This window comes from Lutra lutra, chromosome 8 (genome assembly GCF_902655055.1).
Source record: "Lutra lutra chromosome 8, mLutLut1.2, whole genome shotgun sequence".
Taxonomy (NCBI): Eukaryota; Metazoa; Chordata; class Mammalia; order Carnivora; family Mustelidae; genus Lutra; species Lutra lutra.
In genome coordinates, this window is record NC_062285.1 from 106,996,417 (window position 1) to 107,013,621 (window position 17,205).

Here is a 17,205-nt window from a genome sequence, read left to right on the forward strand (position 1 = left end):
TTATTTATCTTGTTCATTTTGGTGTGTAGCCTTTGTTAATAAGATTTCCACAGAGGCCTGAAGAAGGGTTTGCCTATCTTTATTTATTTGACAGACAGAGATCACAAGTAGGCAGAGAGGCAGGCAGAGAGAGAGGAAGGGAAGCAGGCTCTCCGCTGAGCAGAGAGCCCGACGCAGGGCTCGATCTCAGGACCCTGAGATCATGACCTGAGCCGAAGGCAGAGGCTTTAACCCACTTAGCCACCCAGGCGCCCCGGGTTTGCCTATCTTTAAAAGGCCAGAGCCACCATTAAGGAATATTCTTCAGAATACTCATCCTGGCATATGCAATTTCCCTGCAGATAAAGGGGATTTCTGGTCATACAAGTTTAGGAAAAGCTGAATACTGCTCCTCTTGGAGCCTGACAATATTAAAAAAAAAAAAATCTAATGAATACTACAGTTAAGATGCTAGTTCAGAAAGTATAGCACAAAATTTCCTAATATTCCTGTCCTAGGAATTCTCTTTCTGCAGGAGTGGATTCTATAAAACACACATTAAATACCTAGCAAACTTGTGCTTCGTGAGATACGATAAGATGGATAAACTCTACAAAAGTGAAAAATAAAAGTAGGTCAACCGCAGAGCATCTGAATAACAGACTCAAAATTTTTCCTGGATTGACTCAGCAGATCAGACAAAACAACAGACAAAGAAGAAAAAGTACTTGTACTTCTCTACAACACTTTAAGGAAGCAAATCCTTGGTATAAAATAAACACTCAAATTATGCCAATAGGATGGAGATAAATGAACACACTTTCTGTCAAATTCTGTGAATCATTCTTTTAAAGTCTGAAGATAACCTGCTTCAGCAACTGTGTGCTTTTTTCTTCTGCCCTCATATCTGGGCTGATAATATGATACTGAATTTGCTCTCAAAGATAGACAAGTCAATTCCCCTTTCTCTTCACATCTAGTAAGGTCACAGTTAAAGCATAAAAACCCAGGCACTGCATTCAGAGATTTATTTTGAGTTTAATGAGCTCCCACACAACATTAGAAGATTTCTATTTCTCATTTTTGCTATTGCATATAGAAGATGGCTGACTTTTGGTCCAAAGCTTTTTCTTCAACTGAGCTCCTATAAAACTGACATGGCACAACTTCATGTACATATGAATGAACCATGGAACATCCTAAACTTGGCTCTTCTGGGCCCTTTTGTAGCCAGTCATAGACCTCTAAGCCATTCCAGCCATATGTATCACGGGCTATACTTGGACCTCTCTTTCCTGAGAGGTGCGCTAAACCCAAGATGGCAAATTCATTAATCCCATCCCTTTGCTTGGTTTCATTGCTTGAAAATTTAAATAAAGAATAAAAGAGAAGTATACACAGTTGCTATGAGGAATTAGATTACAATATATGGGATCAATGCACAGAGAAAATATTCTATTAGGGCTAATCAGATGTAAACAAATCCAAATGATGATTATCTTTGATACAGAGAAGAAACTGGGGCTTAATCAATAATATATAAAATAAGCCACAGTTAACAAAGACTAAATTTCTGGAAGAACAGTTGCTGGCAGTAGTTGACATGTAGTGAGGAAGGCATACAAAAATAGCCAAAATGCAGTGAATACACTGAAGACATCGCTGTGGATAACTACTTTTAACTAGAATTTAGCAGAGGACTCTGAAAGAAAGGCATTTGTGCCAAATAATGTTTATTAGTATTTGTACTTTTTTTAAAAAGATATTTTTTATTTATTTGAGAGAGAAAGAGAGAGTGAGAGAGAGCATGAGAAGGGAGAAGGTCAGAGGGAGAAGCAGACTCCCCATGGAGCTGGGAGCCTGATGTGGGACTCAATCCTGGAACTCCAGAATCATGACCTGAGCTGAAGGCAGTTGCTTAACCAACTGAGCCACCCAGGCGCTGTATTAGTATTTTTGAATAGAAATATGGTATATTCATAAGCCAAAAACTTAAATGTGCAGCTATCAGCTTTGTGTGAGATTATGCAGTATCTTCATATTATGGTATTTCATAATAGACCATAACAGCATGATGAAATAAAATCCTTTTGTCATCACTGAGGATCATATTGCTCATATATTAATTTTTCCTAAGTGCCTATTTTTGTCATTAGTGGCTCATCTAAAATACAGCATCGTAGTGCTAAAAATCCACAAAACCCTTAATTTTGTAAAGGCCCATGCCATATTTCATTTCTTATAACACTTCAGCTCAATGTCCTTCATGATCAAAGTTCTATGAAGCAAACTCTATATACTTAGTTCCTAGATTTTCTGATCTGAGGATTATTCTTGCCACTGATTTTTCATTTTGTTTTATGAATTTTTGGGCCATAATTTTTCTGCTTATCAGAACAAAGGAACTAAAAGAATGTGAATAAAAATCCATATCTGATTTTGTATTTATTCAGCTTTTACATTTACATATTATCATTGCTTAAGTTGTTATGTTACATTTTAACTTCAGAACAGTCATGAATTAATGTCAGATTCTAAGAGAAGAGAATAATAAGAACAACAATTCTGAAAAGTGAACAAGCAGCTTGGTTCATTCAGAGCACCTAGGTTCAAAGTGAGGATAACAAGCAAAGGAAACTTGAGGGGAGCAGAGAGCCACCACCCTAGAAAGGGCCTCACATCGTAAAATGTGCCTCACACTTTGTAATGTCACTGACAAATCAGCCACCTCCTTCACCCTTAGCTTTGTGAAGAACTAAAGTAATGTATCAGTCATTGAGGAATAAGAACTGTCAAAAGGTATTGCACATGGTAAAATTCAACTATTGTTTTGTGCGACTTCTGTTTTAGTTTTACACATACATGCAAACAGATGTAATAATTCAGAGTAAAAGGTTGAAATTAAATTGTATTTTTTTTAAGATTTTATTTATTTATTTGACAGAGAGAGAGAGATCACAAGTAGGCAGAGAGGCAGGCAGAGAGAGAGAGAGAGGGAAGCAGGCTCCCTGCTGAGCAGAGAGCCCAATGCGGGGCTCGATCCCAGGACCCTGAGATCATGACCTGAAGCCGAAGGCAGAGGCTTTAACCCACTGAGCCACCCAGGCTCCCCTAAATTGTATTTCTTATAGTTGTTAGCAGATAGGTAGGTCGCTAGGATCTGGGCGGGGGGGAGGCAGGGCAAAACAACAAAGAGAGGTCCATATACCATAAATGTAAATATATAATGATTATAAATCAAGTCAGCAAACTGTCAAGAAAAATATAACCTATTATTTCCCTTGAAAGGATACCTTCACATTGACTTTTAGATCAAATTCTAAATAATAATTCTCAGTCTCCTTAAAGTTGTATGGCAGGACTTAGCTAGCTATGGCCCCTGGGCTGTAGTCTGCTCATCTTCTCTTCCTAGTCTCAGCTCCTTCCAGAGAGGACTGGACTGGTTTTGCCTGAATAGATACCTCAGCCAGCACTTTCATTTTGTGGAACCCCATCAAACAGGCGCCCCTTGGCCACTCCCTCAGTCTAGGAATGGGCACACTAGAGTTCAGGCAGATATAGACATTGCTCCTGGGAAGAAGTCAATAAAGGCCTGGAGGTAGGTGAAGGTCTGTTTGGTCAGAGTCTGAGCTTCTAGGTACATGGCATGTGGTCAGGAAGGGGTGGTGGTGTGGCTCAAAGGTGTGCAATTTCCCCTGGTCTCCTGAACTTCTTATCCTATAGAGGGGCAAGAGGGCCACAGCAAGGCCCACTAAATCATGGACCTCTCTTGCCTAGGTTTAAGAGCCATACTTGTAGTGAGCAAAAATTTGGACTGCCATTGCCTTGGGGATATGTTCAGAGTTAAAAATAAATAAATAAATAAATAAATAAATAAATAAATAAATAAATTAATAACTTTAAGAAGTTGTGGGAAAAATTAAAAAAAAAATTAAAAGCACACTCTTGGATAGAAAATCAGCTCTACAGTCCATATATACAATGGAGTATTATGCCTCTATCAGAAAGGATGAATACCCAACTTTTGTATCAACATGGATGGGACTGGAGGAAATTATGCTGAATGAAATAAGTCAAGCAGAGAGAGTCAATTATCATATGGTTTCACTTACTTGTGGAGCATAAGGAATAACGCAGAGGACATTGGGAGATGGAAGGAGAAGTGAGTTGGGGGAAATTGGAGGGGGAGATGAACCATGAGAGACTGTGGACTCTGACAAACAAACTGAGGGTTTTGGAGGGGAGAGGGTTGGGGGGGTTGGGTGAGCCTGGTGGTGGGTATTAAGGAGGGCACGTATTGCATGGAGCACTGAGCATGGTGCATAAACAATGAATTTTGGAACACTGAAAAAAATAAAATAAAAATTTAAGAAAAGGGGTTTAGATCAAAAAAAAAAAAGAAAATCAACTCTAAAAAACAAGGGAGTATATATATGTATATATATATAAAAAAAGAAGAAAAGATCAGAAAAACTAAGATTGGGTTAGAATGAATTTTTGTAAAAACTCAACAGTAACACATATAGAAGTCATCCAGGCATGTGAGAAGGAATGTAAGAGCATAATATTGTCTGGAGGTGAGAAGACCGGGGTTGTGGTCCTGCTCTGGACCAAGAAGTCCTTTAATCATTCTAAGTCTCAATTTCATTTCTGGTAAAATTAAGAAAAGGAACATCTCAATCAACTTCGGAAGTCTGATGTGTGAAAAAGTGCAAGTGATTTTTTAAAAAAGATATCTAATCAAGATGCTCCCACGTTAACATACTTCTATATCTTCCCATTGCTTTGAGAATAAAATTAAACTCCTTACCACGTCCTACAAGAACTTACATGATCTCACCCTGTTCACTGCTCCATCCTGTTTCCTGCTGTTCTCTCCATGGACCACTAGGCTTCAAGGACCCTGTCATCCTTCCTTCCCAAGAATGTGCCAGAGAAGCTCTTTTCCACCATTGGTGCATTTGCACTTAGTGTTTCCTTTGCCTCAAAAACTCTTAAGTTTTTCCATGTGGTTGAATCTGTGTCCTCTTTCAGGTTCCAGTTCAATCCCCATCTGCTAAAAAAGTCCTTCCTCGCCATGTCTATGTAACATACTTCACACAAGCCCCTTGGTCACATTCACTCCCTCTCATTTGTTTATTGCCTGGACTCCCATCTGCCTTGTTCATTACTATGTCCCAACCACCCAGACCAGTACCTATATCCTAACACCTTCAATAATGTTATCAATAAATATTTATTGAAAAATGCACAACCATGAAAACATAGTATTAATCAATATTATAACCATACTATTTATGGCTTATAATTAAATTTTGTTTTTCACAGTCAGTGTCTCTACTCTTTAAAAGAAAGCTGTAAGTTGGGTATGACTATTTACCAGTAACTGATGCTCTGGGAGGTTAACGTGCAAGTTCACCCAGCTAGTAACTGGCAGAGATGGAATTTGAATCCAGGTGCTGACATCAAACAAATCATTATTCCATGCTGCCTCTCTGACACCTCCTATCACAATTAATTTATCTCTCCTTTAAACTCTAATATCATTTTTGACACTACTTATTTATCGCATTTTGCAATATTAATTGGGGCATGCTGATTTTTCACTCTACTTTCTCACCAAATTTATTACAGAGGTGATGTCTCCTGACTCTCCACCAGTGTCTAACATCCCACTTATCCACATCACTTAACAGTATTTGCAGCTGCAAAAAATAATTGGAAGTACAGAATATATGAGTCAGGAGCATTATCTCCTTTACAAGAGCAGTGTATTTATGCAAAAATTTCACAAATTAATTCTCCTCTAGAGATTAACAGGAAGAAAGTTATTGAACCCAGTTCTGAACTTTCAGTGGGATAAAATTTAGTGTCCTGAAATATTTTATTATCCTCTGAGTATTTACGTTCTTCTAGAACAACTGATGAAATTTATGTCCCACAGAAACAGAAATGTTTCCCACAGAAACATTTAAACTAGTTTCAGTTAAACTTACTTTTTCTTTTAATTTTTTAAGCGTTGATAACAATTACACAGCTTTTCTATGAGTAATAAGGTCTGTTTCAGAGTGTGCTTTTTTGAGACTATTTTTATCAACTATTTTGTCAACAGGATTCTCAAGCCACTGAGATAAAACATCTGTTGGCTAATAACCCACCCTGACTATGTAATTTAAGTAACTTTACTACCCTAAGCAAAGGGTAAATCCTTGTGACTAGGATTTACAAGTCACTCTCTGGCAGTTCCATCGTATCTCACAATAGTTTTCTGTATATCTCCCCAACCACCACTTTGCAATTTATGCATTAATACCACAGTCATCCTTCACTGACAATCTTCATTGCGCAGACACTCCCCAAAATAATTTTTCCTTTTTTTGCTTGATTATCCTTTTAAAACAATTCTCAATAAAAAATTAAGTGGTAGGATTTAAATTACAATCCCATAACACTTGTTATTCAATGGTATTGAAATACTTTAAATAATCAAGCAACAGAGAATAATTTTAAAAAGTAAAGATGCTTTATAACGTTTATGTGTGTAAGTTAGGAGTATTTATATAAGGATGATAAATATAATGATAAGGATATTATTTCATATTTTATCCATAAATGTCAGCAGTTAGAATATGGAGGGCATCTAACATATAGCAAGGTGACTATTATCAGCAGTATTGTATTATATACTTGGAAGTTGCTGAGACTGAATCTAAAATATTCTTAGTATATGTATCCGCATACACACAAAAGGTAATTAAGTGAGATGTGAATGTGTTAATTAACCTTATTGTGGTAATTTCTTCACAATACAGACATATGCTAAATCACCATGTGGTATACCTTAAATTTACACAATGTTTGTGTCAATTATATCTCAATAAAACTGGAAACAAAGAAATGGCAGGCAAACAAACATGATATGAATGAGTGAATGAATAAATAAATACATGAAAATAAAACTGATGGTAATTAGAAGCTAAGAGGATTGGGAAGTGGATTAAATATATGATGAAGATTAAGAGGTACAATCTTCCAGTTATAAAATGAATAAGATGTGGAGATGTGATACACAACGTAGGGAATATAGTAAATAATACTGTAAAAATTTTGTATGGAGACTGATGGTCACTATACTTATCATGGTGATCAATTTATAAGGTATATAAATATCATCAGATCACTGTGTTGTACACCTGAAACTGAAATAATATTGTGTATCAATTATACCTCAATAAATAAATAAACAAAAACCTCTCAAATTTTCAAAATACTTTCTTGAAGGACATTTCAGGAGTAATATGAATTGAAACAAGTCACTTATTTTAAATTAGAAAAAAACACATACATGATGATATATATTTTAGGCCTAAATTGGAGGAGGGGGCATGCTATTTTTAATACCAGTGTATCATTACTTTAAAGCATTTGGAAATTACTCTTCTTATATTTCTGGGAAATTGGGGAAAAAAGAATACCAATAACTACAATGTTTAAAAATCTTTAGTTACATCCATAAGGAAGAGTAAGTTAGCAATGGCACAGAATCTCTCTTCTACACTGGTTGAAATGCCTTCTCCAAGAACCAAAAGGCAAAGAAAGTTAGAGACAAGTACTTTATATCACTAACTACTCAGAGTCCTCAGAATATGTGCAGTCTAATAGAAACAAACATCCATTATACATAGGTCCTCATCCAGATACTAGAACCAGTTTCTGAAAGTTAATCTGACATGAATTGTCTTACTTTCTAATGCCTAGATATTTGGGAGTTATATGTTAAAATAAATGACATTTGAAAAAAAAAAGTGTGTGAGTACTCTCCTCTCTCCTGAAAGTACCAGATGAATGCTTTAAATATCAAATGGTTTGTTAGGGAATAGACAAGATCTCAAGTTCTTTCTGCCTTTCAAAGACATATTTCTTTAATTCTTGTCTGGATTAGCATAAATACATCATTGTTAAAAAAAAAAAAACACCACACACAGTATTTTGTAGACTTCTAAGAGAAAAAGGCTTCATGACCACAAAGTCCATTTTTATACCCGAATAAGTAAAGATATAGCACTGTATTACTGATGACATAATTAAAATGAAACAGTAATAGAAAATTACAAGTTAGTTTCCTAAAGTGAGTTTTGAGTGCAAACAGCTTATTCTAAAGAGCTCATTGATTTGTTTACCGAACTGGTATCAGTTTACTTATCTGAAGGGACAAGAAATAATTTCATTCAAATTTGAAATACAGCTCATGAAACCTAGCTGTCAGACCACAGTTTATTTTTAATACTCATCTTAAGAGTTCTATAAAATACATGGATAAAGGCTAAAATAGTGAAGCCTTAAATTAAGAGCTCTTTGCCTCTCAGCCACCAGAACTGATGAGTGTCAGGAAATTAGTCTGGTTGATTTGGCCCCCTTTGTCATACTTGAAGGAGGAAACACGGGAAGCCCTTCCATTTGTTTCAACTGGATAAGTAAGGAAGGGTTCAGTTTATTTTCAGCTAAGAAGATTGGTGCTTTTATTTCATGGTCCAGTCCCTTGTTTCTTGATCTCTGTTCTGAAACCTCTTGACATTGACAATGACACTTATTGCTACCTAATTCATACAGTCCTGATGTTTAAAGAGTTCAACCATCTGAAGATGTAGCTGGTAATGGCAAATATCCCCGCAGATTATCTAAGCCTCAGGCACAGGATATGCAAACTCTACATCATCTTTATCTGATTCCAGACCTACCAGCAACTGACCTTCCTTTTGTGCTGGAAACAAATGGGTTAGCCCAGAAAAGGGCCAAACAGACTGATGGTGTTCTTACCCTGGGTAGAACCCCCAACCAAAGGAAAATCTTTCCCTTCTAAAAACAGTAAAAAGTCCCAAGAGTTCAGGTATCTTTTAATAAAATTTCTCATTAACAGGAATACTGTTAGGACCTTCTTAAACACGTGGAAAATGCCAAATAGGAGATTACTAAAAAATTTTTGCAGTGATACACTACAGATGAATTGCCAATTGTACATAATACCATTTATAAAAAGTATTGTTATTATACTTAGAATTCCTGGCTATATATTAAAGAAATACCTATCTGTGCAAATATATTTATTCAATTATACATATGTTCAATTAGATATATAATTTAATTATTTCAGAGAATCATGTTAAGTATCAAGTATTGAGAAATTCAAACATATATTTATATATTTACACACATGCGTATTATTTTTAAGAAAATCAAATTAAATCACCAAATGAAAAGTCATCATGACCTTTTGACCAACAAATCAAAACATAATAAAGAATGTTTATAACATGGACTTCATATTTCGTATTTTTGTCAAATGACATAGCAAGTAAATATTTCTAGGTAGGACCATGTCATCTGTGTCCTACCTTTTCATGGACTTTCTGACCAGGTTCCATCCCTTCAAGATGTTCTGATTCTGTGGACCCCTCACTTGATGCCATTTTTCTTTGTATATGAACATTTTGTTCACGCAAGGCAACAATCTGCAAAATAAAAGCACTATGCCTTAAAAATCTAAAATAGAGCATAAAGTATAGAAAAATTGAATTTATTCAAATGTGGCTAAGAACAAATGAATACACGCAAATAATCAGAAAACAAGCATTAAATTTTATTCATATTATTACTTAAAAATATTTTTAACATTTAGGTTAGCATTTTGAATAATAATTACATGAATATGATATTCATTGAAGAAAATATTTTCTAGTTGAAAAATGTATCTATATAGTCGGAAATGTGTCTAAATTAATGCCAGGATCCATGTGGTATTAATTCAGAAATTACTTTTTAAAATTAATTTATGAAATGTGATAAAATTCATATCAGTCTATATTTTTAAAGTATAAAAGGAAGAGAAATGAAAACATTGCAGGCTGAAGGCCAGTTACAAGCACATTCATTCACTCTAAGAGGTAGCATATCTGTAATTTTAAAATAAGCAAATACACAAACTGGACTTAATTTTGTGCCACTGTCATGAATACTTAGAATTAAATGCATCTTCTCATTATCCTTATTTTAATGGCCATTATCTTAGTGCTGCTAGTTCAGTTAATTTGCAGAAGACTTCTCAAAAAACAATTCATTCTTAAAAATGTTCAGCTCCACTTTACATAGTATTTTCAACTAAGAAAGATTCTCAGATAGTTACAGTTTAAGTGATCTTAGTAATAAGAGGAAAAAATAGCATTCTAACATTTTAAAATGATGTTTTAAAATACAGTTGCTATTTATACATATTTTTGAAGGTATTTTACATTAATACCATAACTTATTAATTTCTTGGCAAATCCTATTATATAAATGATGAGGGAATAGAATGCTAGCTGAGGACAAAGCAGAAGCTGGCACTCTACACACCCACCCCCCACCCCTGCCTTGACATGTGTGGTATTCCTCAGCCATTTTTGGCTGCCCTAAAGGAAAAACAAGTAGTTAACTTATAGAGACCACAATCCTGCAAGACCTGAATCTCCCTCCACTTACAAATGTCCTAGTGATTTACAAGGAAGAGGCTCTCTTATCAATAACCTAACTTCCAGAGATCCATAAATCAGTCCTGAAGCCCTAACATCATCTTCCCCTCCATAAAACTGAGGGAGACTGAGGCAGAGGGAAATGTAAATAAAGTTAAATTTTTTCCAAACCTAAAGCTCATTGATAAGGACCTGCGATAGCAGGAGTGTGACATTCCTCCAGGAAGCTCTCAACAGTCTTACTGATAATACCTTCTAAAAGAAAAAACCTTAACTTAACAAATAGCAAAACCTCCAGTGTCCTGTGTGTCTTCTTCTTTCAAATGCTCCCTTTTCCTTACCTCCCCCAACCCCACAGTATATAATCAGCCCACTCCCCACAACCCCAGTGCAGCAGCTCTTTATGCCCATGGGTCCTGTCCCCGTGCTTTAAAAAACCACCATTTTGCACCAAAGATGTCTCAAGAATTCTTTCTTGGTCATCGGCTCCGGCCCTCACCTCACCTCACCTCACTTATATTCTAAAACTTCATCATTAACAACTCAGATATTGAGTTAATATTGGTTCTTGGGGAAATCAATGCCTATAGTATTTAATACACAATAAATAGTCAATCACACATGAGTCCAGTACGTCGCATAGACCAATAATTGCCAAATAAATGTAAAAGGTCAAGAAGTTGTCCCGTGGCCGTCCCCATCCCTGCCACTACTTCAATGCCCACATGCACAATGCTGTGTTCATGAGATCAGGTATCTGGTATATGACCTCCAGCATTAACATATGCATATCATTTTGTAAGGGCCGATCACCAAATAACGAAGAACAACTCTTCAAGTGCTCTTCTTGAACTGCAGTCAGCAAACAACAGGTTCTACCTTGCTCCCATTTTTGGCCACCTACAAGCTATCATCCACAAAGCATTCTAACATTCTAACAAAGCCAGATTCACCTTTGAAACTTCAGTTACATTGTGTCACTCTTTGCATTCCAAAGAACCTCAATGTTTTCCCAAATTATTTAGCTTAAGTTTAAACTTCTTAACAAAGTCTAGAATACCCCATTTATCATCCCTTCAGTCACAACAGCTTCCTTTCTGTCTCTCAAATACACCAGGCTCTTTCTCACCCACATTTTAGGAACTTAATCTTCCTGCCTGAAACATTCTATTCCAGCTCAGACCACAAGTAACACAATCTCAGCTTTCAAAATTCAGCTGAAATACCATTCCTCAGAGAAAATGTACCTTGCCATCAACCACTTGCTATAGTTTCCCTCATTATTGTGTATATTTCACTGATTAAATTCCAATACTTTTTCCTTTATTTGCTTAATCACTTTGCTTATTTATTTAGCTATCAGAAGTCCTAATAATATCTCAGGGGAAAACAATTTTCAAAGGAAGACCTTATGGAAAACAACATTTTCATATGAAGCAGCACATTATATTATTATGTGCAAGGTTTAGTTTATTCAATAAAAATGTGTTGATTTAAATAATGTATGGATAGGGATAAACAAAGAATAAAACCTAATTCATTCAGAAGTAACAAAAAAAGAATGATTTAGAGTGTGTGGGAGACTTCGGAGACATTTCTCTGATGTTAGAACAGAAATGGATTATACTAACGGAACAATAAGAATAAAATAGTCCCTTGGTATATCATCTTTATATTAATTCTTAACATCTTGTCTCTTGAATAAAAGAATAATATTATATTATCATCATTACATAATGAAATTTTATTACAAATTTTTTAAAAATTTAAGCATTGTATGCTGACATTTCCACTAACATCCCTGGCTTAACAAATATGTTGACAAAGGTAATAATAAATTTTTTAAAATTCTATGTATTTTCTTCCATTATTTAATCTACTTAGATGTGAAGAGAGAGCTTTTTTTTTTTTTTTTTTTAAAGTGGGAAATGCAGGCCTCCTGCTGAGCAGAGAGCTCCATGTGAGGCTCCATCTCAGAACCCTGGGATCATGACCTGAACCGAAGGCAGATGCTTAACAACTGAGCCAACCAGGTACCCCGAAGAGAGACCTTTTTAAAAAAAAAAAAAAATTTAAAAACCAAATTTAACTCTGTTTTCAGAATAAGTTCTATTGGCTTAGTAATTCAGATAAATTTTAAACATGGTGTCATGCCTAAAATAAAGCAGGCCCTCTATAAAGGTTTAGTGAATGACTCAGTGAATTAGTACCCTAAATAATAATAATAAAAGTCAAAATGCCAAATTCATATGGAAAACACTATATGCAAATATAACTGTGCATCTATTAAAAAAAGGACAAACATCAAGTGTTTTACAAAGTATACACATGACAGTTCTAAGAATGACATAACTTTCAACAACCAACGTACAAATTCTCCTTTTTTTGGTTGTTTTTTAACCAAGCCCACAAATTAGGTTTTTGAAGTAGGAGAACAGATGTAGCATCCTCTATATTCTTCAATGATTTAAATGATTTTGTTCTATTTTTGCCCAATAACAAATTATCCTGAGGAGTTATGAAAGCAAAGCTTCAGCATCTGATCTAATTGTAGGTGTTAATAATCTTGATTCTTTCTTTCAGGAGGGAAAAAGGTAGAGGTTCTCTCCTGTGAATGCAATGTTGGGGGTTGGGCCTCTTTAATGTTTTCAAAGGGCAGAGAAGTTCACCTAGAAATCACAGGGCCTCCAGGTAGCAGAGGTCTCTTTAGGAAATTCTCCCAGCTGGCTTAAGAAGCAAATGCAATGGGGCGCCTGGGTGGCTCAGTGGGTTAAAGCCTCTGCCTTCAGCTCAGGTCATGATCCCAGGGTCCTGGGATCGAGCCCCACATCGGGTTCTCTGCTCACTGGGGAGCCTGCTTCCTCCTCTCTCTGCCTGCCTCTCTGCCTACTTGTGATCTCTGTCTGTCAAATAAATAAAATCTTAAAAAAAAAAAAAAAGCAGCAGCAAATGCAGGAGAGAGCTTGAGAACTAGCTTAACACACTCAGAACGAAAGGAAGCTGATGACCCCCAAAACATTCTTTGGGCTCTCACTGACAGGGAGTGCTATCAAAGGGAGGGGAGGGTGACTTGTCTAGGATACCAAAGTAGTCCTAGATCCCTCATTGCTAAACAGCATGACCTACTACAAACGAGACAGCATGGCAGGTAGGAGGAAGCACTTCCGGGTAGACTCTGTAACAACTGGCTTACCCAGTTGTTACATAACTGCCAGAAAGTACTGGAAACTCACCACGTGCCAAGCACTGTGCAAAATTATTTTAACCTACAAAATAGGTTTTATGATCCACACTTAAGAAGTGATTAAACTGAGATAAACAGAGTGTGATAAGAACTAAGCAGGAATCAAGTGAAAATTAACTCCTTAACTTGATACCTTCTACTTTCTGTCAAATTGCCTTACATGGCTTAAGTCAGGGGAAGTTCATAGTGGGTGGGGATGGGGAAAAAGCATTTCCCTTCCAAGTACTTCTACCTTCCCATCCAGGAAACCTTTGTGTATCATTAAGGTATGGACCCCTCCCTGGAGAGATTCACATCCAGGCATAGCTGTGCCTACATTTCCAGTTTATCAATCCACTGAAGGCCCATGGAACTCTGGTCAAGGGGAACTGCCCACAGTCATTTTAATTGATCAACCATGATTTGTCAACTGTTTGTTGACATGTTTTTAAATGCCCAGCATCCCTTCAATATTACTTTTGTTAACAATATCCTATACTTCCACTGTGGAATTTTCCTTCCCTACTCTAAACCTAGAGACTGTCAGTCAGGGGGCCAGAGCTCAGGGCAAATGTGTGGGCACATGATCCAAGCCAGGGAAATTGGAATACTCCTTGAGATGTTTCAGGCAGAGCTATGGGGGAAGATTTGTTTTCTATAGGCTTAAGCTGGTACGATACAATCAGGATGGCTGTTTACCATCAGTTCTAGCTCATGGAGAAAAGCATACGAAAAAGATGAATCAGATCTGCTCCTAATTCTAGCCATTTTTAAATCACCTCTATCCTTGGCATTTCATTAATATGAGCCCCAAACTTTTTTTTTTTTCTCAAATTTGCTTTTCTGTCACTTATAACTAAAAGCGTCCTTGAAAATATAACAAGGGACATAGAAGGCAACATGGAATTTCTACGTGGAGATTTTGAAGAATGACTAAGCATTTATCAGTCGGAGACAATGGCAGGGGGAGAAAACTGTTCAGGAAGATAGAAGAACATGAGCTCTTTGTGTACCTAGTACTATGGGTTATTTACTATTCCTGTGGTGAACACTATTTGGATGAAGATAAAAGAAAGACAGGAGAAACTAAAGTACCTCAACTAAAACTCTGCCATGTGTGTGCTTCTTGCTCTGGCTTATTGCTTCAACTCCACTCTTATTTTGTTTCCTGATTGCTCATCTAACTTCTGAGAGCCTGGCCCATTGTCTCTAGGCATTTCTAAACCCATGATATTTCCAAGCCAATCTTCCAAGTTTTGTTCTTGCCTTTGCCTCTGTCAAATTGTTTTTGGCTCCTGGATGGGGGGCTGGTCACCAGAAGAACCAAGCCATAATTAGAAGCTTAGAATTTTCAACTCTACCCCCTGATTCTCCAGAAAGGGGAGAGGGCTTGGAGTTAATGATTGATCAAGCCTATGTGATGAAACTTCCATAAAGATCCTAAAGTATGGGGGTGAGGGAGCTTCCAGGTTGGTGAACATAACATATCCATGTGCTGGGAGAGTGACATACGCCAACTCCATAGGGACAGAAACTCCTGGGTTTGGGACCCTCTCAGACCTTGCCTATGTTTCTCTTCATCTGGATGTTCATCTGTATCTTTTAAAAAAAATGGTAAATGTAACTGTTTTCCTGAGTTCTTTGAGTTGCTCTAGCAAATTAATAGGATCCAAAGAGGGGGTTATGGGAATCTCTGATTTATAGCGAATCAGTCAGGAACACAGATGACAACTTTTATTTACAACTGACATCTGAGGTGGGTAGGGGTATGGGGTAATTGGGTGATGGGCATTAAGGAAGGCATGTGATCTAATTAGCACTGGGTGTTATATACAACTAATGAATCACTGAACATTACATCAAAAACTAATGATGTATTCGGGCACCTGGGTGGCTCAGTGGGTTGAGCCTCTGACTTCGGCTCAGGTCATGATCTCGGGGTCCTGGGATCGAGTCCCACATCAGGCTCTCTGCTCTGCAGGGAGCCTGCTTCCTCCTCTCTCTCTCTCTGCTTGCCTCTCTGCCCACTTGTGATCTCTCTGTCAAATAAATAAAATCTTTAAAAAAAAAACTAATGATGTATTAATATTATATGTTGGCTAACTGAATTTAAATTAAAAAAGTAAAAACAAACAAACAATTGACATCTGAAATGGAAGGAAGTAGTCATGTAGGACAGAGCCTTTAACCTGTGGGATCTACCACTATCTCCAGGATGTGTCAGAATTAAGCTAAACTGTAAGACACCTGAAAGTGTTTTAGTGAATGCTTGGTGGAAGAATGCTCCCTTCCCACTCAGGCACACACACATCCGGTGTCAGAAGTATTCTAAGTGTGGTAGTCATGTCAGAGTAAAAGAGAACCACAGGAGGTAGACTGCGGTTTTCCTCTACACATCCTTCTTCCTTGACTGCTTCTGAAACACCTTTTAGGTCTTTGCTTACATGTCACCCATTCTGGGATGGAATCTGGGACCCTCCTCCTTCCAGAGGTAAGTTATATAATTCCTTTGCATTCTCCAATAACTCATGTTATACAAATTATCACTATCACTATTAGCTGTTAGTTTTCTTTTCTTTTTTTTTTTTAAAGATTTTATTTATTTATTTGACAGAGAGAGATCACAAGTAGACGGAGAGGCAGGCAGAGAGAGAGAGAGGGAAGCAGGCTCCCTGCCGAGCAGAGAGCCCGATGTGGGGCTCGATCCCAGGACCCTGAGATCATGACCTGAGCCGAAGGCAGCGGCTTAACCCACTGAGCCACCCAGGCGCCCCAGCTGTTAGTTTTCTGATTGCTCATTTTGCCACTGAGTGCCTCAAAACCAGAACTACATTTATTGATTATTTATTCCCAGTTCTTAAGACACTGGTTAACAAGTAGGAGGCAATCTAGAAATACTTACAGATAGTTGCATGAAAAAAGACTATACGAATGGAAAACCTGATAGGGAGTTGGAAAAGCTGGATGGCAAATTTATACATGGAGAAGAAAATTAGTCATCCATGTGGAAGACAATGCAAGCTTGAAATCTTCCCAATGTTCAAAAATGATTCAAGATTAACAAGGACCCCTGAGAATGGAAGAATTCATTGAGAAAATACAGGAAGGATGAGAAGTACTGACCTAGTCTTGTAGGATATTCACAACTCTAATGTAAGGAAACAGGGCAGAAGGCATAGGCAACTATAAAGGAGGATAGGGATGGGATCATAGGAAGACAGCTTAATGAAAGTTAACCAGAATTTTGTGTCTCATTGTGTCTTAAAATATTACAAAATATTGGGGCACCTGGGTGGCTCAGTTGGTTAAGCAACTGCCTTTGGCTCAGGTCAGGTCCTGGAGTCCCGGGATCGAGTCCCATATTGGGCTCCCAGTTCCATGGGGAGTTTGCTTCTCCCTCTGACCTCGCCTCTCATGCTCTCTCTCACTGTCTCTCTCTCAAATAAATAAATAAAATCTTAAAAAATATATTACAAAATGTTTACAGGTATATTGCAG

General features: G+C 37.1%; 1 protein-coding gene across 16 annotated transcripts in view; it reads right to left on the bottom strand.

The window, feature by feature from the left end:
* The window catches only part of PPFIA2 (PTPRF interacting protein alpha 2), a 494,134-nt gene that overhangs the window by 137,958 nt on the left and 338,971 nt on the right, over positions 1–17,205 (bottom strand). For all 16 annotated transcript variants that reach the window (XM_047740329.1, XM_047740328.1, XM_047740334.1 and 13 more), the window contains one exon: positions 9,372–9,488. In XM_047740329.1, the coding sequence (XP_047596285.1) occupies positions 9,372–9,488 (117 nt within the window). The remainder of the gene's footprint in view (positions 1–9,371; positions 9,489–17,205) is intronic.